General features: G+C 50.3%; 1 protein-coding gene across 1 annotated transcript; it reads right to left on the bottom strand.

Moving 5' to 3' along the window:
* Positions 1–1,201: 1,201 nt before the first annotated feature.
* Positions 1,202–18,592, bottom strand: CTNS (cystinosin, lysosomal cystine transporter). The gene is made up of 11 exons (XM_007937477.2): positions 18,532–18,592; positions 14,235–14,313; positions 12,910–12,994; positions 9,112–9,215; positions 8,852–8,983; positions 5,951–6,050; positions 5,741–5,860; positions 4,158–4,328; positions 2,049–2,166; positions 1,655–1,769; positions 1,202–1,283 (listed from the first exon to the last, which is right to left on the bottom strand). The coding sequence occupies exons 1-11, from the start codon at positions 18,590–18,592 to the stop codon at positions 1,202–1,204; spliced, it is 1,167 nt and encodes a 388-aa protein (XP_007935668.1).
* Between the last annotated feature and the right edge of the window lie 1,885 nt (positions 18,593–20,477).

Genomic DNA, 20,477 nt, shown 5'->3' with positions numbered 1-20,477 from the left:
ACAACTGGCAAAAAGAAGACTGGAAATAAAAAATCTCCCTCAGTGAATGGATGCCTTTAAAGACTTCATCCCACCCGAACTCACACCTACAGCCTTAGCTGCTTGCCCTAGGTTATGGCAAAGACATGGTACCTGGGAGACCTACCTGGCCAGGCCAGAGCCAGCGGGCATCTTGTGTTCCTGGGGGGCTCCCTTGACAAAGGGCTGGGTCAGTGCACAGCCACCACGGGATCAGCAAGCTTTGCTACCTATGTGTTTCCTTCTAAAAAAGTTAGTAAGGCCATCTCATCAAGCCTCATGAACTTGATTCTGATGGTACACATCTTCTGCATCTAGCAAGTGCTCAGAGCAAGAAGAAAGGTAACAAGCCAAGCTTTAATGAAGGATACAGGCCCTTCACATTGACCTTGTAGTAAAAAACTTTGAGTGGATGGCAACTCAAGGCACATCCTGAGACCTCCCCTCCCCTCCCCTCCCCTCCCCTGCCACAGGAGACACACAGGCTTGGGTAGGAAGGAAGGGAGCCTGGGATCAGGGCTGGGCCCATGAGGATTGTATGAGGTGGTCTCAAGTCCTTATGTGAGGTCTGAATAGTCAACAAAATTGGTGCATCTCAAATGGGTCTGGTAAAGTGAGGGAAGGGCCTGCCTCTGCCCCCACCTTGGGCAAGCTTAACAGGCCTCTAAGGCACTGACTGGTTGTGTGTGTGTGTCCTACATTCCAGAGGAGGGGCTCCGATGGTCCCCGGACCTGACTCTGGGTAAGCGGACATAGGCAGAGAGGGCAGGAGAAAGTAAACCACTCACTTCCAAAACATCTAATAACTCAGAGTTAGTATCATAATATGACCCTGTGTGATAAAGACCGAGAAGGCTCTGGGCATGAGTCCAGGCCAGAAGCAATCTGGTGGGCACCTCGGGGCTGAGAAATACTGCGTCTTTACCAGGCCCCGGACTGGGCCACCTACTGCTGCAGTCATGGAACCTGTGTTATGTAGAAAGACTGTGTGTCAGGAATGTGGCCTTTAGAGGTAGGATCCCAAGGCCTAATCCCAAAGTTCTAGCCCTTCCACCACCAGCACCAGCACCTCAGGGTCCACCTGGCCGCTTGCTCTTGGGGAACACAGCATGGCAGCAAAGTGCCCTTGGCTCTCCTGGCTGCGAGGCCAGCCCTTCAGGCTGCTCTCAGAAACACTGGTTGTTTAGGGCAAGGCCCTTGGCTCCAAGGTCAGTGCCACATCCTGCCTGGGATGGCTGTCGGAACCTGTGTGTGCTGCCTGAAGCCTTAAAGAAAAGAGAGATGGTGGCATCAAGATGCAGGAGGAGATGCCTGGCCCCTAAGGCCCGGATGGGCTGGGGCCGCTGGGGAGGCTGGGCAGGGGCCGCCAGCGGTCTAGCTTTTGGTCTTGGAGCAGAGTCAGGTGTCTGTCCCAGGGAGAGGTTTCTTCCAGGCCCGGGAGGGTGCTAGACGAAGGCAGGCTGTTTGGTGCTTAAGGTGTGTGGCCCTGAGAAAGTGCTTTTCCAGGTTGGCTGCAAGCCAGCCCTGCACACTCCAGACTGCTTCTCTGGCCTTTGTTCTGGAGCCTTCCCCAACCGGGGCCCAGGGCCTGAGCTGTTTATGCAGGACGCCCGGGTGCTAGTTCAACTGGTCGTACCCTGGTTTCCTTCTGTACAAGCAGAAGTGCTGGACGAAGAAAACGATATCGAAGAAGATGGAGAAGATTCCGAGTCCAAACTTGGTTGGGTCCCCGAAGATTAGTGTCCACTGGTCTGGAAGAGCCAGAGGGGACAGAGTCTGGATACAGTCCCTAAAGCAGCTGGAGTGCAGTGGGGCTGCAGGGGATGGGGGAGTGTCCTCATCCGCCCAGGATACCACAACTCCACCCTCTGCAGCTGCCCCTTGGCCGAGTCTCGCCTTGGAGGCTGGGACCAGCTTGGATTGCGGGGCTGCAGGGCCTTGGTGAGGGGCTGGCTCTGGCCGGGGTCCCGTAAGACTGGCCCTGCCCTGCACCTCTAGGCCACAGTGTGGGTAGCCTGCAGCTGACTCACCATTGTTGTAGGACTGGAGGAACATCTGGAGGAGGCTGAAGCTGCCTCCGGTGAAGTCCAGGAGCACGTTGCCAATGCTCCAGCCCTCGGTGCTTTTGTAGTAAAAGTTCATGTAGGCCTGGGTAGGCAGACAGACAGACGGAGGGCAGTGAGAGGGCTGGGTGGCTGCCTCTTGTGACCACTGCTCTACACAACGGTGTCTCTGATTCCTCCCACTCACATACTTGAGCCTTGGCTCCAAGGAACACAGTGACCTTTGGGCCCTGATATTTGTTATCAAGGGAACAGTTTGGGCTGGGCCTAGAGTCTCATTTGCATACACAGCAAACCCTCATTCTATCCCTGCACCTCACAATAGGACAGGGTGTGTGTGTAGGGGGTACTGCTTCTTGAACTTCTCATAGCTCCCTATTCTGGGTCAAAGTCCTAGCTTGGTTTTCCGGCAACATAGATTTTGTTTCTCACCTTCATTCTCTCCACACTGGGCAGTCCAGCCTGGCCTTACTGTTGTGCTTAAGAACACGGGATGGGAATCCCAGTTCCTTCATCTAAGCTGTGTCACCTCAGGTGAGCGGTCTGACCTCTCCTCGCCTGAGTTTCCTCCTCTCTAGAGAGCAGTTGACTCGCACCTCAGCCCTGGCTGGGCTCTGGGTGAGTCCCCTTGGACATCCCCACTCTTACTGCTGCCTGAGCCCCACACCCTTCCCACAACCACCCTTCCCACAATCCCTGGGGATTCTCTTGACAGGTACTACCTCCCTTCCTATGACTGGAGAGGGAGATGTCGGCCCGTTTAGTGGACGTCTCCCAGCTGGCCACCAGTCAGGTCCCCTTCCTTGTCCTGAGATTCTCTCCTACCCTTTCTCATACTTGATGCCACCTCTCTTAATCCCAGACGATTCTAAATTTCCCCACCTGGGGCTCCTGCCTCCCAGTCACAAGCCTTTTTAGACTCAGGGACTGAGACCCACTTCCCTCAGTATTTGGCCCTATTCAGAAGCCTTCCTCCCTGGCCCCTGGGAGCTGGCCCTGCCCTCCTTGCCTCACCATTCCTAACGCTGCTCAGGCTGCCGCTGCCTGGAATGCTCCTCCTCTCCTGTCCACATAGTCAAGTCCTGCTCACCCTCAAGGGTCTGATTCATGACCTTTCATGACCTCTAAGAGACTGTCCTCGGCCCCCGCCACAACACTCTCCTTCCTTTGAGCTCAAGGAACACACAGTCCCCAGATTTGGGGAAGCTGAAAATAGGCCTTCTTCCTTGGAAATGGGGTGAGTTACACGAGGCCTTAGTTACAGGGCAGAGGTCTGCTGCTGCTGCTGCTAGCTGCCACTGAGTCGGCCCCTAATTCGTGGTGATCCCTGCACAGGGGAGCAAATGCTGCCCATGACCAGCTGCAGATCAGACCCTGTGAACCACAGGGTGGTCACTGGCTGGTTTTCAGAAGTGGATTGCCAGGCCTTTCTTCCTAGTCTACCTTAGGCTAGAGCTCCGCTGAAACCTGTTCAGCATCACAGCAACATTCAAGCCTCCTGACAGATGGGTCACCACTGGCATGTGGTGCATTAGCCAGGAATCAAACCTGGGTCTTCTGCATGAAGAGTGAGAATTCTACCGCTCAATCACCAACATCCTCAGAGGTCCACAGCTGGCAGCTATTTCAAACCTGACCCTGTCCTAGGCCACTGGTGTTTGTCTCATCTACTGATGTGGGCCAGGGGGGAAGCCGTGCTTGACTCTCAAGTCCCCGGATCGAAGCAAGGGTGTCTGAGTTCTCACGGGGACACTGAGGGCCACTGGATGCTAATGCTCCATAAGGAGGTCGCCAGATGGGGGCTGGAGGGAAACATCTGGGACCAGGGGTGAAGGCTTCAGTGGGGGGCTCCCTCCTCCCGTTTATCCTGCTGGTCCCACTGCTGTGTGCCAGGGGTGTCAATAATGACCATCTCTGTGCTCTGCACTGCTCCTGCTGGGCTTACTGGCTTCCACCACAGGTTTCCGTCCAACGCCTCCTCACCCCACATTTCCTCATCCAGCAGAAGCTGCCCCTGGCCTGTGGGGCCCTCTCACCCCACCAGGTGTGTGAAAATTAAGAAAGGCCCTGGAGTACCTGTGGAAAGTACTTGACCAACGTGACCGCAAGCTTGATGTAGGAGAAGCAGAAGAGAAACTGCAGCCAAGTGGTTGCCCCTACTGCGGCCACCACCATGGTGACAAGTGCAAAGAGGCAGGAGAGCACCAGGAACCCGATGGCAGGCCACGACACACGCTGAGCGCCTCGCTGAGGTGGAGAGAGAGAGAGTGGAAGTGGGGAGTGGGGTCAGGGGGCACAGAGAGCCACTGCAGTGCCTCAGGTGGGGAACTGCCAGGGCCAGGTCAGGTTTAGAAAGAGGGGTACGTGTGGGATGAAGAGGAAGGTGTGATGGCTGGATGCTGGCCTTGGAGCAGCTCACGTAAAGGAGGGCTGCTTAGGGGCTGTGGAGCGGAGATGCAGGGATGGGCAGATTGCAGAGATCATCAGGGTCAGCGTGAGTTAATGGCGACCTGCGACAAGGTACAAGGTCTCCAGCGGGCAGACGGAAGGGGGTCCCTAGCACCAATCACACCCTTTTTACCTTCCGGGGACTCCATTTCAGTGTATCCTGGAGATTTCCAACTCCCACCTGCAGTGTTCCCACTCTGCAGAACTGGGTGTCTGCTCTGGGCTTATTCTGAAACCCCCTATCCCCCACCCACTGGAAACCCTGCACCTCATCCCAGCCTAGTGTTGACCCTGATGGAGCCCAGTGGTCTCTGGAATCTGTCCTCACCCCTACCTTTCCCCTGCCATGGCCTCAAAATGGGCCCCTCACACTGGCTTCACAGCAAAGGGTAAGAAAACCTGTAAGTTCCATAACTGTAGGCCAACAGTCCCTGGCTGTGTGAGGGCAGCCCCTGAGGGAAATGGTGCAAAGGTAGGAAATGAGAGAACCTGTGCCCATCAGCCCTAAGTGCCCTTCCCCGGCTCACACACTGGATGGCCCTCCATCAACATGATGGCATCCAGACCTCCCAGCCTGGTACACAAACCCTTCTCAGGCTTAGTCCCCACTGGCACCCGGAACCCCAGCCTGTCCCAACTGCTCGTAGTTCCTCTCAGTGCCCTTCAGCCTTCACGCATCCTGTTCCCCTCACTGGGGGTGCACTGTCCTCCTCTCTCCTTCATCTCCAAGGGAACCTTAATCCACTGCCACTGACCTAATTCTGACTCAAGTGACCCTACAGGACAGAGTAGAACTGGCCCCATAAGGTTCCCAAGGCTGTAAATCTTTACAGAAGTCGACTGCCTCATTTTCCTCCAATGGAGCAGCTGGTGGGTTCAAATAGCTGACCTTTTGGTTAGCAGCCCTCAAGTGACCCTCATTTCCTCAGATGCTCTCCTCCCCTTCCCTGGCTGGTTTAGTGCTTCCCTGCCCTGTACACCTCTCGGCCTTTCTGTGTGTCTCTTACCCCAGACTAGGGGGCCTGAGGGCGTGGCTCACATGGTGTGCCTGTGTCCAGCACAGAGCCTGGCATATTACCTAGGCACCAGTAAGTAGATGCAAATGAATGAATGTATCTCCTGTCTTCTGTAAAATGGCAGACAGGGGTGGCAGGGGGGGATGGGAGTGGGAGTATTAGCTACAGGGCAAGTCACTAGGTCCCCTCCCTCACCTCGTACAAGAAACACTGCAGGATGATGATCAGGGTGAGGACAACGGCATGCAGGCTGAAGAAGACGTCGTTACTGGCCACAGGGTTCACTCCATTGGGGTATTTGAGGAGAAACTGCTCCTATTAAGGGGCGGTGAGAAGGTGGGTAGTGAGAGGCAGCCAGGCCACCATACAGCTGGGCCAGGCTGTGGGGGGCATGCAGGGCCATACCTTGATGGAGGGCACCCAGAGGAGGCCAATGTTGAACATGCTGTAGGCCACGAAGCCCATCAGGTTCAGGGCCACGAAGTCGAAGCTCAGACCAACGACACTGGGTGGGGGCAAAGCAAGGCAGGAGGTGAGGCCTGGGGCCATGGAAGGAGCAGGAGGGACAGGAGGGGACAGAGCTCCCAGCACATGGGGAAGGAGCAGAAGAAGGGCTTGGCTGTCTCCAAGGAGAGCCGGAAGCCCCCCTTCCTGCCCTCTTGAGAGCCGACTCTCCTCCTCTCCCTCCCTTCTGAGACTTATCATGCCTCCTCAACTCTTGGTCCTTCCAGACAGAAGTATGGCGGCCTTCTGCAGAAAGCGAGCATCTCCCTCCCCGGCTTCCAGCTCAGCAGCTCCTAGGAAGCCCGTGTGCTAGGGTGACTGCAGGGAGCTCGTGTCCTTGCTGCATGAAGACACAGACCCAGATGGGGAAGACGGGGTGGAGTGGGGGGGCGGGCACACCTTTTCACCACTGTGGCCAAAGCAGCTAATTTGTGCCCTTATCAAGCATCTCTGGTCTCAGGTGGGCCACACTTCTGTCAGGTGGCCTCGTTCGACAAGGATTTATTGAGAGCCCACTATGTTCCAGGTACTGCCAGCTTCTTAGGGCTGATGAGAAAGAAACCATTCCTGTCCTCTGAGTTAGTGGCAGAGAAGCAAAAATTGTCAATCACAAACAAAAGTAGCATGGCAACTTCACAAAGCACCAAGTTAGAGAAGTCCTCTAGGACGAGGGATGGGAGTTTGATCTCAGAAAATCTTCCCTGAAGAAGTGACCCCGGAGGCATGATCCTGCAGATGAGCAGCAGGTACCAGGGGTGTGGGGAAGAGTGTTCCAAACAGAGGAGAAAGCATGAAGGCGACTGGGGCAGAAAGAGCAACGTGGGAGAGGAGGCTGGAAAGGCAGGTAGGGAGGCCATGCTGGGTTTTATTTTCATCCTAAGAATAACAAGCAGACAAGAAGATCATATTTGATTTTTGAAAAGACCTCTCCAATTTCGGCAAGAACACTGTATGAAAAGGGGGCAAGAGAAGTGAGAGCCCGAATAGGATGTAAGGGCAGAAGTCCAGTGAGCCACAGTGGGGCTGGGATTTGGATGGCAAAGCTGGAGATGAGGTCGATTGGATTTGAGAGATTTAGGAAGGAAAACTAATTGGCTACGGGGATGCATGAGTTGTGGGGTGAGGTTGGAAGGCTCAGGGCCCTTGCTCAATTGGATGGACAGGGGGAAATGCTGGAAGAGGTCTGGTGGGGAGGGCCATGCATTTGGTTCTGGCTTCTGTTTGGGAAACACCCAAGGTTAAGTGTGGATTTGGCAGCCGCTCATCAAGCATTCACTCCATGGTGAGGCCTGGGCCCAGAGCAGACAGCACAGGCTTCAAGCCTGATCCTGTCCCCAGTTCTCCTCACATGTCTGCTATCTTCCATCATACTCCAGAGTTCCTGCCAAGAGTCTCTGACAGGCATAAGCAGGTCCAGAGTCAGAATAAACTGCCTAGAGTGGGCACTGGATCCAATGTCTTCTCCAAGTCTCAGCTCCTCAAGGTCTTGTTATCTGCAGGAAGGGTGGCTCACTCAGTGGGATCGGCTGACTCCAGCTGAGTGGGTATGGCAGGCCTGACGGGCCCAGGTGAGGATGGCAGGCCAGGCAGGACTCTCAGGAGGGCTGCACCAGGGCCTCACTCATTCCTGGGCCACAGGGAACAGGGGCAGAGGTGGGGGCTCTTGGAGGAAGGTCTGCCCTCTCCTCCGTAGCAACTAGGTTGGGGATCCCACTGCTGGACAACACGGCCTGAAGGACAGTGCTCAGGGGGTGGGACAGCACAGGCTGCTGGAAGCTTAGAGTTAAGTGCATTGAGTTCAGGTCTACAAGTACTCTCCCTGGGTGTCCCCAGGGCCATGTCAGGGAAGGGCACACATGGCTTTGGGGTCTTTGACCTATATATACACCCTTGTCCTAGCACTTGCTCACTGTGGGCCTATCAGCAGTCACTCTGGTTGCTCTGCTTCTTGTCTGAAAAACAGGACATTTCCTGCCTCCCAGAGCTGCTGTGTGAGGTCAGCAAAGTCATCCATGGGAGGAAGAGCTCAGAGCTGGGCATGAGCGGGTGCCAGGGAAGATTCCACGCCCTCCTTTCTAGGATCCTTCTTCCTGGGGTTCCACAAAGTGGCAGATGACGCTTAGACAGTCTTTGGAATGGACACAGATCTCTCACCCCATGGACAGGCTGAGCCCCAGGTTCCAGGAGCTCCAGACAGTGACTGGGCAATATGCCCACCTGCCTACTCTCTGGGGAACAGTTCTTAGACAACTGGGTCCTTTGTGACTGGCCTTCACTAGCATCCTTATATCTTGACCTTTATCCAAACTCACACCCCCTGACAGCTGCTCTGTTTCTCAGTATTGGGAACCACTTCCCATTAGACTCCTCATTACTCATCATTAAAGGGTAAAAAGCTACCCTTGGGTCTTTGGAGAAGTTGGTGCTTTTGGCAAAAGCCAGCCTGTCTCCTGCAGCCAGAGGCAAGTGCCTGGAACCTGACTGCTCTCCCCAGGTAAGCACCTCAGGGAAGTCCCTGCTTTCCCCTTTCCCTTCCTATGGTTTCCAGCAGCACAGAAGTGGCTGCTGGGAAAGGATCTTCATGGTGGGGCATAGGATGGGTAATCTTAGCAAGGAATCAAATGCCCAGCATTGGAAGTCCTATCACAGGCTCTCAGAGAGAGCTTTCACACCAGCACACCTTTCCAGAAAGGGCAGGAAGAGAGAAGAGCTGAGGACAAAAGGAAGAAGCCGAGCTGTTGTAATGCCTCAGTTCTATCTGCCCTGAGCAAGCAAACCGGCACACAAAGCCCGGCTGGTTACCTTTTCCGCCTCCAGTTCTTGAACACCTGAGGGTAGAAGGAGATGGACCAGGCCACAAAGTAGATCCAGCCAATCACCTGGTTTATGATGTTAACGACGTTGCTATGGATCACCAAGAAGCGTATCCTCGGGCTAGAGAGGAATTTGGAGACGAGGATAAGCTGAGGTTGGACTTCTGAAGGAAGTGTCCCCAGTACCTCATCCCCACCACTGCCTCCCTTCTCATCACATAAAGCCCAGATGGGCTGAGGCCCACCTACCCGGTCTGGTTGGAATGATTTCCATGCAGATAAACGGTAAGTTGTCCAACATTTCGAGATACCACTTGAAAAGAGGAATCTGTTGTTCCAGCAGGTACCACAACCTGTTGGGAAGACAGGATTTAAATGGATACTACTACTCACAGTTATGGAGGGCCCCAGTGAATGCCCAGTTCCAGGCTAATGAAGGGGCAGATTAGTCACATTCTCTGCCTTCAAGGAGCTTGCTAACTCATGGGAGATACTGCACCAACCCACCAACTCAAACCGCCCCCCCCCATACCTCTGTGTGTTAGACTTTCCGAGTACAACAATGGCCCTGCCCTCAGGCTCTCCCTGTCTGACTAGCCATGTGATCTCAGACAAGTTACTCAAGCTCTCTGATCTCAGTTTGCTATCTGTAAAATGGGGATAACACACGTATCTGAGTTTCAGCGTTGCTATGAATGAAATGGGAGTCCTGGGTAGTGCAGATGACTTGTTACCAAAAGGTTGGGGGTTTGAGTCCACCCAGAAGTGGGTGGACTTCCAAAAAATCAGCCATTGAAAACCCTATGGAGCAGAGCTACTCTGACACACATGGGGGCACCACGAGTTGGAATCAACTTGACAGCAACTGGTTTATTGGTTCATGAATGATAAAAGCCCATGAAGCTTATAGTGTACAATGCGGGGCATGCAATAAGGTTTTGAAGTGCCTACTATCACTGCTGTATCATCACTACTACTATCATCTCTATTTCCATTATTAGGCTCCATAACATCCATCCATATTGCTGGACACTAAGAGAAAGCCAGTCTCACAGTTCATCCTCAAAGGTTCCAAGGGGATGCTGTTCATCGGATTTCAGTGGCCTCTTTATGAGGACTACGGAAGCACTGTTTCTTGGTCTTAACATCAGAAATCAAGGGCTTTCCCAAAACAACTGCAGCGGTTTAAGTGGCTGCTGCAAAGCTTGGAGTGCAATTTTTGGTCCACATTTTGCAAGCTACATCTTTATGACACATACCACGCCCAGCTCCATTTTGTTCTCCCATCACTTTATTTTTTATTTTTAACTGATTTTTCTAGCAATGGTGTCTGCATACTTATAGGACCAGGACCAGTTGCCGCTGAATTGACAGTGACTCATGGCGACCCCATGGGTGTCAGGGTAGAAACGCTCCATAATGTTTTCATGGCTATGACTTTTTTTCTCTCTTTTTTTGTTTTTTAAATTTATTGTGATTTGGGTGGAAGTTTACAGAGCAAAATCATTTCCATACAGCAGATCACACACATTTTGCTCCATGACATTGACTGCAAGCCCCATAATGTGACAGCTCTCCTCCCACCCAGAGGTGTCCATGGCTATGACTTATGGCCACGCATCACCAGGTCTTTCTCCTGAGGTGTCTCTGGGTGGGTTCAAACTGCCAACCTTTTGGCTAGTGAGTCAAACACTTACTGTTTGTGCCACTCACTAAATTCCTTCTGGAAATAGGGAGAAAATCAATTAGTCAGAAACTGACTCTTTCTCCCACTCTCTTACCTATGGTAACCACAAATGAACTTTGGTCTCTATGTATCTGCCTATTCTAGATATTTCATAGAAGTGGGATCATATAACATTTGTCCTTTTGTGTCTGACGTATTTCACTCAGCATAATGTTTGCAAATTTCATTCACACTGAATGCTTTATTTTAAAGATCATAGATTCTCTTTTGACTGATCACACTTCAGTACTGTTTGCTTGCTAGAGAGCTCACAGCTGATTTGCAGCCCATCTCTACAAATATACAGGCCACCTGACGTGCCTCATGGATATCAACTCATCCCTGGATTCATCTTGATTTTTAAAATTTTTTTTTTTGTATTTTTAACCCTTGTATTATTCTCTGTAAGGTGTCTCTACATTGGTGCCTCCCCTATTTATGTTTTTATGCAGTTGAGTGGTCACTGGCTCCAATCCCTGATAATGTGGAAGTAAAAACCAGTTGCCATCAAGTTGATTCCAACTGTGTGCCAGAATAGAACTGTGGTCCGTGGGGTTTTCAATGACTGATTTTTTGGAAGCAGATTGCCAGGCCTTCTTTCTAAGGTGCCCCTCCAAACCAAAAACCAAACTCACTGCCATCAAGTCAATTCCGACTCATAGCAACCCCCACTGGGTTTCCAAGGCAGTTAATCTTTTTTTTTTTTTAAATTGTGATTTGGGTAAAAGTTTACAGAGCAAATTCACTTTCCATATAGCATCTCACATACACTTTGTCTCATGACATTGACTACTATTTACCACAATGCAACAGCTCCTCCCTCTTCCTCCCCATAGTTACCTCTTCCCTGTGTCCATCTCTCCATGTGCTCCTGCCCCCTGAGCTGTCTCCCTGTACATAAACAGCCCTGCCATTCTCCCATGATTGGTCTCTCCAAGGAGTGTCTCTACCTCAGGTACATGTTCAACTCATATGCCTGTCTTTGGTTTGGCTGGAGTGGGTTCAATTCCAGACCCGAAGGGCAGTTAGGGGCCATAGTTCCATCAGGCTCTCTCAGATCAGCAAACGTGGTCCTTTTTTTTTAAAAAATGATTTTGAGTTGTGTTCCACACTGTTCTCCCACTCTATTCAGGATCTCCTACACAGATCTCCCTCCAAGTGGTTGACAGTGGTAGCTGGGCAACATCTAGTTCTTCTGGTCTCATAGTTGTATAGGCTGAGGATCAGAAGGTATACCAGTCACTTGGACTAACTGTTTCCATGAATCTTTTGTTTTCTTCATTCTTCTTTGCTCTGGATGAAGACATACCCATCGTTGCATCTAGATGGCTGCTTGCAAGCTTTTAAGATTCCAGTCCCAAGGCGGTAAATCTTTATGGAAGTAGATTGCTCCATCTTCCTTTCGCAGAGCAGCTGATGGGTTTGAACTACCAACCTTCTGGTCAGCAGTCAAGTGCCTTAGGCACTGCACCACCAGAGCTCCTTAAGGTGCTTCTGGGTGGATTAAACCTCTAACCTTTTGCTTAGCAGCCAAGCATGTTAATTGTACCACCCAGGGACTCAAATATGGAAGTGGGGTACACATAAATAGACAAACGACTAAAAGCTATGACTAGTTATCATTATTACACTAGACAGCTTCTGACACTAGTTTTTGGAAATGACCCCAACCAATGGTGTCTCAGAACAGTGCTTCTCAAACTTTAATGTAGACCCACATCACCTGGGGATCTTGCTAATATGCAGATATTGAATTAGCAGGTCTTGGGTGTGCTGCTAGGAGCTCTGGTGGCACAATGGTTAAGCCATTTGGCTGCTAACCAAAAGATTGGCAGTTCGAACCCATGAGCTGCTTCATGGAAGAAAGATGAGGCAATCTGTTTCTGTAAAGATTTACAGCCTTAGAAACCCTATGGGTTAGTTTTACTCTGTCCTTTAGGGTCATTGCCAGTCAGAATCGACTCAACGGCAGTGGGTTTGTTTTTTTGGTTTGGACAGAGCCTGAGGTTCTGCATTTCCACATGGTTTTCAAGCAAAGGCAATGCTGCTGGCCCATGGAGCACCCTCGAATAGCAAAGTCTTAGAATATTAAGATTTCATCTTAAGAATTTTTTCCACGTTCTCTGAACCAATTTTGCCTCATATTTCCCTTACCATTGCTTTTATAAAACATCTATCTCCCAAGAGGCCAACAGGCCCAAATCATAGATTTCGAGAATGACAGAACAGGGGCAGTCCATAGTATGAAAATAAAGTAGCCTATTTCAAAAGTTCTCAATGAAAATGTATTTTCCTACCCCTCAGTCAACTTTGCTACTTACTTCATCAGGGAGCTCAAGGATGGTGATGTTTTTTGAACGAAATGTGATTTCAAAAGTGATCACCAAGGTTGCATTTAGTGGCTGCCTGTGGGGGGAGAAGAGTCTGATTACTTCTGTCAGGCAGTGGGATCTCAGCCAGCCTTCAGGATTTCAGTCTGGGCCTGTCAAGTCATTAGGGTCAGAACTGCTATGTGCTTCACCCTGAGGGGTAGAGAGGTGGAGTCCCTGTCCTTTGGGGGATTTCTACCAATATCAGGAGATAAAATGTCACAGGGGGTAGGGTGGTAACTTGAGAAGATGGGGAACTGGCTGTGAACGCCAAGTGAGGCATCCAGAGAGATGGGCAGGTCTGAGCAGGGATTTGCAGGAAGGTCAGAATTTGACTGACAGAGGCAAGGGCCTGTCAGACAGGGCATGAAGGAGCAGCACATCCCTGGAGAGCTGGGAGATGTGTCTGACTGGATAACATCGACATGCTGGCTGGGAGCAACCTATGGGGGCCTCAGATCTAGGCTCAGAGGATGATTTGTAAGAATCACAAGGTGTCGATGTGCACAGATGGCAGGAGGTAGGAAAGAGTCATCATGTGAAATGTGCCAAAGCTTTGGTTTGACATCAGATCTCCTGGAGTACCAGGAGAAGTGAGGAAGGGGAGTGGGTTAGAGAGAAAAGGACAGGGATCCAAATCTTTACCTCAGGGAAGCCTCATGGCTGAGAGGCAAGAGTAGGACGAAGTAGCTAAAGAAACAGAAGGAAAGGACAGGCTCGCTGGCACAGTCTGGACAAGGTTAGGACCTTTGTGGCTGAGCCAGCAGAGGTCAGCGAGGAGACTCTCTGTCTGCAAAGTCTAAAGGCTTTGTCTAAACGGCAAGCACGAGAGCTGCATGAATGGGATCCCCTGGTGCAGACACTTGGGCTGTAGGCTCTAGAGGCAACCTCTGAAGTCCTGGTGAGCAGCTCAGCTCCCTACCCCCACCCTTAGGACTCTCCTCAAATATGTGAAGCCTTGTAAAGGACCACGCTGCAGTCTGCCATCAGTTACTGGTCACTTAAGGACTCTTGCCACCTGGGAAAAGGCCCAGGTCTCTGAGGAATGGTGCCCCTCCTCCCCCCTTCCTCCTCTTCCCATTGGAAACAAGGAATCAGTTGGGGGTGGGGGATAGATGTTTGGGACCTAGCATGGGAACAGCACCTCTCTTCTATGGTTTGTAGTACAATTAAGAGGCAAGAGTATCACACCTGAAACAGACTGAGCAGGGGCCAGCCCTGGTCCAGCCATGGGATGAACAAGTAGAGCCAAGGACAGAACTGGGCTGGACACTTACCGAAGGCCGATGCTGACATTGGTTGAGCTGCCATTTTCCAGTCTCACAACAGGAGGAACAGTGAGGTCCATGGTTGACTCTGGTAGGACACAAATCAACGACATGAGTCATTAGGTCATAGAACTCAGGCCTCTGACTCATGACAACCCCTGCACTCTAGGTGAAGACCTGGAGGCTCTGAGAGATGAATGATGGGGCTGGAAACCCAGGCCTTTCCCCGACGCTGCCCAAGACAGAGACAGAGGAGAGCCCAGGATTGAATGGGAAAAGCTATAGTTTCCTCCTCCTCTTCCACTGACAGGCTCTGAGGCTCTGTGGCTGAGTACCCACAGACAGTTGGAATTCATGGGGCCCAAAAATTGTCCCAAAGGAATTCAAACCATGATGTGGGACTGGAAAATGCAGAGCTGAACCACCTCTTCTGATGAACACGAAGAAGTGGCCTAGTCTACCTTCCTTCCTCAAAGAGGTACGTGGAGCCCAGCTAACCTATTTCTAAGAGCCCTCTTTGGACTCCCTTCCCAATCCAGCTGAACCTACTCTCTGATCCCCTTCCTAAGGCTGCCTACATGCTGCACTGGGGAAAGAATGGTGAACAAGACATTCTTTTACTATCAGGAATTTCTTCTTGGCCTTAAGACATTAACTCACGATAAAGTAGACACATAGGCTCCCTGGGTGAGGGAAGAGGTAGATTTGGGAAATCAAGGACCACAGGACAACTAGGGCACAGAACGAGACTGCATTAGCCTCTCTCTGACCTTTTCTTTTGTTTGGGTAGCCCACATCCTGCCCCTTCCTGCTCACTTCCAGACGGGCACAAAGCTCCATCCCATACCTGTCATCTCACTTGCCCTGCCTCACAGCCTCAGGGCCTTTGCACAGCCCAGAAGTCATGCTTATGAATCTGGACTGGGATGGAGGAGACCCACAAGGGAGAAGCAGGTGTTCAACTCTGATAAAGATGGTTCTTGTAAGGGTAGAGGTTACATGGGGGGCCCAGACCTCTCCAAGGCAGAAGATAAAGAATTCAGAGTTAAAATTTCAGATCCTTGGGCTGGTAAGGAATTTAAGTTACCTGATTCAACTTCAATTATCTGTTCTCCTCCTCAATACCCCTAGCTAGTTTCTCTTCCTCTGCCTGTGTACCTCCAAGGGTGGTAAGTAACCTTATCTTCTCCAAGGGAACTGGTCACCTTTGAACCTGAAATCTGGGGCCCAGCTCTGCTACCTGGGGCTTTTCAGACCAGGTCTGAGCTGCCTTTGTTACACTAGCCCTGCACATGCACATGCAGATGAGGGAGCTGCACTCTGAGGTGTCTAGTCTCCAGGCTGAGATGTCCACAGGCTGCAGTCTCCAGTTCCCCGCCCTTGGCTTCTTCTGCCTGGTTGGGTCCCTCAGATGCGGACGGGCCCATTCTGGTCCTTGCAGAGGCCAAGGTGCTAAGGGCAGAGTAGGCTGGTCCTTCCTTTATGTGCAGGGTGGCGGCCTGGAGGCAGTTTTGGCAACTTGGCCTCTTCTTTCTTGTCCTCACTGCTCTGATACCAATCTGAGGTTTTGTCCCAGGCTTGTGCGGCTAGGCAATTATAGCACTTGATGTCTATGCCTGTTAAATTTTACCTAGTAGCTGAGGAACCACATCTGATAAACAAATTCCTGTCTCTGCAAGTTCCTGATAAGAGAGTGTCTAGGGCAGAGCTGCTCGTTAGAGGAGCTATCACTCTTCTGGGTCCTCCAGCTCTGCTGGGATGGGGTTAGGTGAGTGGGAGATCTATGTGGCCTTAGCTCTTCCGGTCTTTGCATTTGCCACACAGAAGACAGCAGCACTCGGTAGCACAGAGACTGGGCTCTGAAGTGACAAAGTTGCACCCTGGCCCTGACACTTCCCAGTTCTGTGAACATGGATAAGATATTTTAAGCCTCAGTATCCTCATCTGTAAAATGGGAAGAATCTTATAGAGTTATTGTGATGGTAAAATATGGTAATGTTGTAACACATTTTCCACAAGGCCTGGCATATAAGAAGTGGTAAATAATGGTTAGATACTATTATTACCACCATGGCATAACCGTAGGACATTTTTAGTCCAAGAAAGGAGGCAGTTAGGAAGCTGGCATCCTATCACAGGAAAGCACATGTTAAAGTTTGCTCTAGGGTGAGGGGTCTCTGTAGATCATATTGGAATTACCGAATGAATCATGAGACCAACCAAGTTCCCTCTAAAGAGAGTCTGCTTTTCTAAACTAATATTTTTTTTAAATTATTTTTTGACTAATACTTATCGACATGTCAGGAGCCTGGGTGATGCAAGTGATTTGCAATCAACTGCTAACTGAAGGCTGTTAGGTTGAACCCATGGCTCCAAGGAAGAAAGGCCTGGTGATCTGCTTCTCTAAAGATTACAGCCCAGAAAACCCTGTGGAGCAGTTCTGCTCTGTAACACAGGAGGTCACCGTGAGTCAGAATCAACTCAACACCAATGGTTGGTTGGTTTGGTTGTTTTTCGACACCTCTCCTACTTTGTACCCAGCTGCTCTGCTACACTCTTCCATCCTCTAATTACTACAACAGCGAGAGGTGGGTATTATCATTCCTATTTTGTTGTAAGGAAACTGAGAATCTCAAAAGGGAAAGTATTGTGGCCTCATAGTGCAGGAATGGCAGAGGCAGGATTCAAACCTAGGCCTGTCAAGTCCAAAGCCCAGGTTCTTACTGCTGGGCCATCAAAGAAGTCAGAAACAGAAAACTCTGAAGGCCAAGCCTCATCTGCCATCTTTAGTGATCACTCCCCAAAGCAAGGAGAAGACACAGCAGCATGGGGTTAGAAAAGCACTTCTAGTTATTTGCTTTTATGTTGCTTCCATTATTCTAACGACATTCAGGGAAGGAGGCAAAGTGATGGGATATGACGTGCTGGTCCTGGGTTTGCTACTTTCTAGCTCTGTGACTCTGGGCAAGTCTTCTACCTACCCCGGGCCTCCATTTCCCTTCATATGATCAGAGGTGGTGGTGGCTGGATTTGTGGCTCTCTTCGAGGGGAACAGAATTACTAATGCATTACCCTCTGCCACTGAGTCGATTCCTACTCATAGGGACCCTAAAGAACAGAATAGAACTGCTCCAAAGAGTTTCTAAGGCTGTAGATCTTAAGGAAGCAGACAGCCTCATGTTTCTCCCACAGAGTGGCTGGTGAGTTCGAACTGCCTTTTGGTTAACACCCCAATGCTTTAACCATTTCACCACCAGAGCTCCTTACTAGTCACAGAGAATATGTTCCAGGAGGCCTGGGGTGGGGTTCTGGTTCTACATTTTTTAAAAGGCATCTCCAGGTAAGTTGGGGAACAGACTGGATTGAGCGACACTGGGCTTCATGGTTGAAAGGACTTTTTCTTTCTCAGAGATTGCTTATTCAGAGGTGTGATTGCGAAGTGACATGCCTGTTTAACAAACCTGGCAGGATGGTCAACTGGCCACTGTTTACTTAAGAGTCAGAGGCCAGATAACTGTACTGCAGCCACTGTGTGTGGCTCTTGGGAAACTTCCACAGTATTAGTATTGTTGGCAGAAGGTTCACTGGAAAATCTTCAGTTAGGAATTTTAAGACATACTTGATTTTTGACAACAGCCAAGTTAATGATCAAAATAATGGGTCATGCGTCCCTGGAGAGCTGAACACAACTCTTCTTGGGAAGGGATTCTAGAGATGTTCTGTGCAGGGGAGAATTGCTAGAACAAGTGGTCTGCTTTGAAGGTCACATCCTAACAAGGATGAGCAAACCCAAATAAATTTTTTGACAACTGCCTGCCTTTTGTGCGGCCCCAGTCCTGCCTGGGCTGCTGCACCCTGCTCTAAGGGAAGGGTTTTCTCATCTTACAGTGGGATGCCCACGCTGATTTCCCAGGCTGTTTGTGCCTGGCGGGACCAGGCTCACCACGGCTGGCCACTTCACCTGCCTCTGCAACATCTTCCAAGACCCGCAACTCCCCCTGCGAGGTCCACAGGCCAGGGATATAAACCTTCTTTACAGACACTATCGCAGACTCTTGGGGCTCCACAGTCTGATTTCAGTAAAACTATTGACTTTGGTGATACAGAAAAGATAACAGGGACCCCAGGACAGAAGGTCATTTATTTGTGGAACCTTGTAAAGTGCCTCCTTGTAAAGTTCCTGGATCCTAGCCAGGGACAAGCAGGCACATGTGTTCTGGAGAGTTTTAAACACCTGGTTATAAACAGTCACACTAGAGCCACCATTTCCCTTTATACAAAGTTGATGACCCATTTCTAAACTTACCACATCTTTCTATAAGCTTCAGGGGTAATAGGAGAAACACAATCAGCCAACTCCTCATCATATTCCTCGATTTCAGAAAACTATGACAAAAAACAAATGGCAGGAGTTCAGGTGAAGGCTGAATCAGCTCAGCTCCAGGCAGACAAATATGCCAACTGCAACCATGGCATGGGACAGCTCATAAAGGACTTTCACTTCACTCACACCTGTGACTTCACGGGCTGCACATCACAACTTCAGAGCAGGGGACCCCAGGGAGGGTTTATCTGTCTTTGCTATCTGGGGAAATGGGCTCAGAGCAGTTAAGTGGGTTGTGTAAGGTCCCACTACGAGGAAGTGAACAAAAACCTGAATCTTTCCCTCTGCAACTGCTTCTTAATAACCTCATTAACTGAAAGAATGCAGTTTTATTGGCTGGTGTTCTTTTTGTCAAAAAGTTATTAAAACAGAGGTCAAACATTTGACACTGGGAACCCATAAACTTAACAATTTCCTATCTTGGGTTGAGAGTGTAAGGGCTAAGGTCACCAATTGACTAAATCATTCCATAAGTGTTACCTCCCCAGATAGGGATCACTCATGATCGGGACAGACAGAGGGACAAGTCCCACATCAGGCCTGGAACAGTGTATTGGTTTAGTGAGGGAGACAAGCTGCTATTTACCCATAATCCCAACACACAGCAGGTAAACCATGGGTCAGCTGGGGCAAGCCACCATGGATTTCTGTAACTTGGTCTCCATATGCTGCCTCTGTGTACAGTGTCCAGGCTCTCCCTCCCTTGACCACCTCTGGCAGTTCCTGAAAGCTGTGGGAAGAGCTGGGAGAGGTCTGTGTGGAAATATTTCTGCTCCTATTCTGGTTTCAGTTCCCCCAGTGGGCTTCCAGGAGGCCCTGACACCCCTCCTCCTCCTCAAAGGAGGTCTCCCTAATACTTCCCTCCTTCAGAAATCTCTAACTGCTCCAGCTTGTCTGACCTCCAATGTCCCCATCTCCTCCAGAGGCTTTCTGCTTCCTGGAGCTTGCACTGGCCAATTAGACCTCATCTCAGATTTCCCACTGATGTCTCCACTCTTTGGTTTTCTCTAGGTGCCATCCATGAAGCTCTAGACCTGTGCACTCTTTCTGTATCTTGACCCACAGAGAAGTGCTCTCTTGTGTATACAGAATGCCCATAGGCCTTTTTCTTCCTCTTGCCGCTCTCTGCTCACCTCAGCCCTGTACTCTCAAGTTCAGGATTCAGTTTATTTCCCAGGATGGCGACTATATTCCTGTGGGCAGATATGGAATCAGGTCTAACCAGCTCCTCTCTCATTATGCAGGAGAGGAATGTGGACATAGAAACTCTTGGTTAGCCAAAGTCCCCCAGCCCCAAAGTCTGAGACACCTTGGAGGAAACATGTCAGAGCAAACAGAAAGGTATTGAGAAATAAGTCAACTAGTATTTTTAAAAAGAGCAGAATAATTATACCCTATTAATTAGTTTCTCGTGAATGCTACAAGATAGAAATGTGTGCCTGTTCTCTGACTGTCTTCCAGGTCTCACTCACCTGCTTCAGAAAGTCCTCTCCCTCCCCCATCACTTATTCCTTCTTTGGAGCAGCCTGGGCCAGGGGTCTCCTGCAGCAACTTCTCTCTGAATTTGCCCTGTCCTTTCATCTATAGCCTGGGTCTCCTCCTCTTGGAGAGGTAACTGGCAAGGAATGTGTGCCCTGAAGAGAGACTGCACAAGTTGGAATTTTCGCTTCCCTGCTTATTAGCTGTATGACCTTGGGGTGATACTTGACCATCTCAAGCCTCAATTTCCTAATGTGAAAGCAGGGACAGTGGTAACTACCTCAGATAATGCATGCAAAGCATGCTTTCTCAACAGGGGTGAAAATTGTTTTTTGGGGAGTGAAAAAATCTTAGATGTTATAATGGCTTGTGGCCCTCCAAAGGGCCAC

The sequence above is a fragment of the Orycteropus afer genome, unplaced genomic scaffold (genome assembly GCF_000298275.1).
Source record: "Orycteropus afer afer isolate SDZICR_OR568_19922 unplaced genomic scaffold, OryAfe1.0 scaffold00042, whole genome shotgun sequence".
Taxonomy (NCBI): domain Eukaryota; kingdom Metazoa; phylum Chordata; class Mammalia; order Tubulidentata; family Orycteropodidae; genus Orycteropus; species Orycteropus afer.
This window is presented reverse-complemented; position numbering and strand designations above follow the sequence as displayed.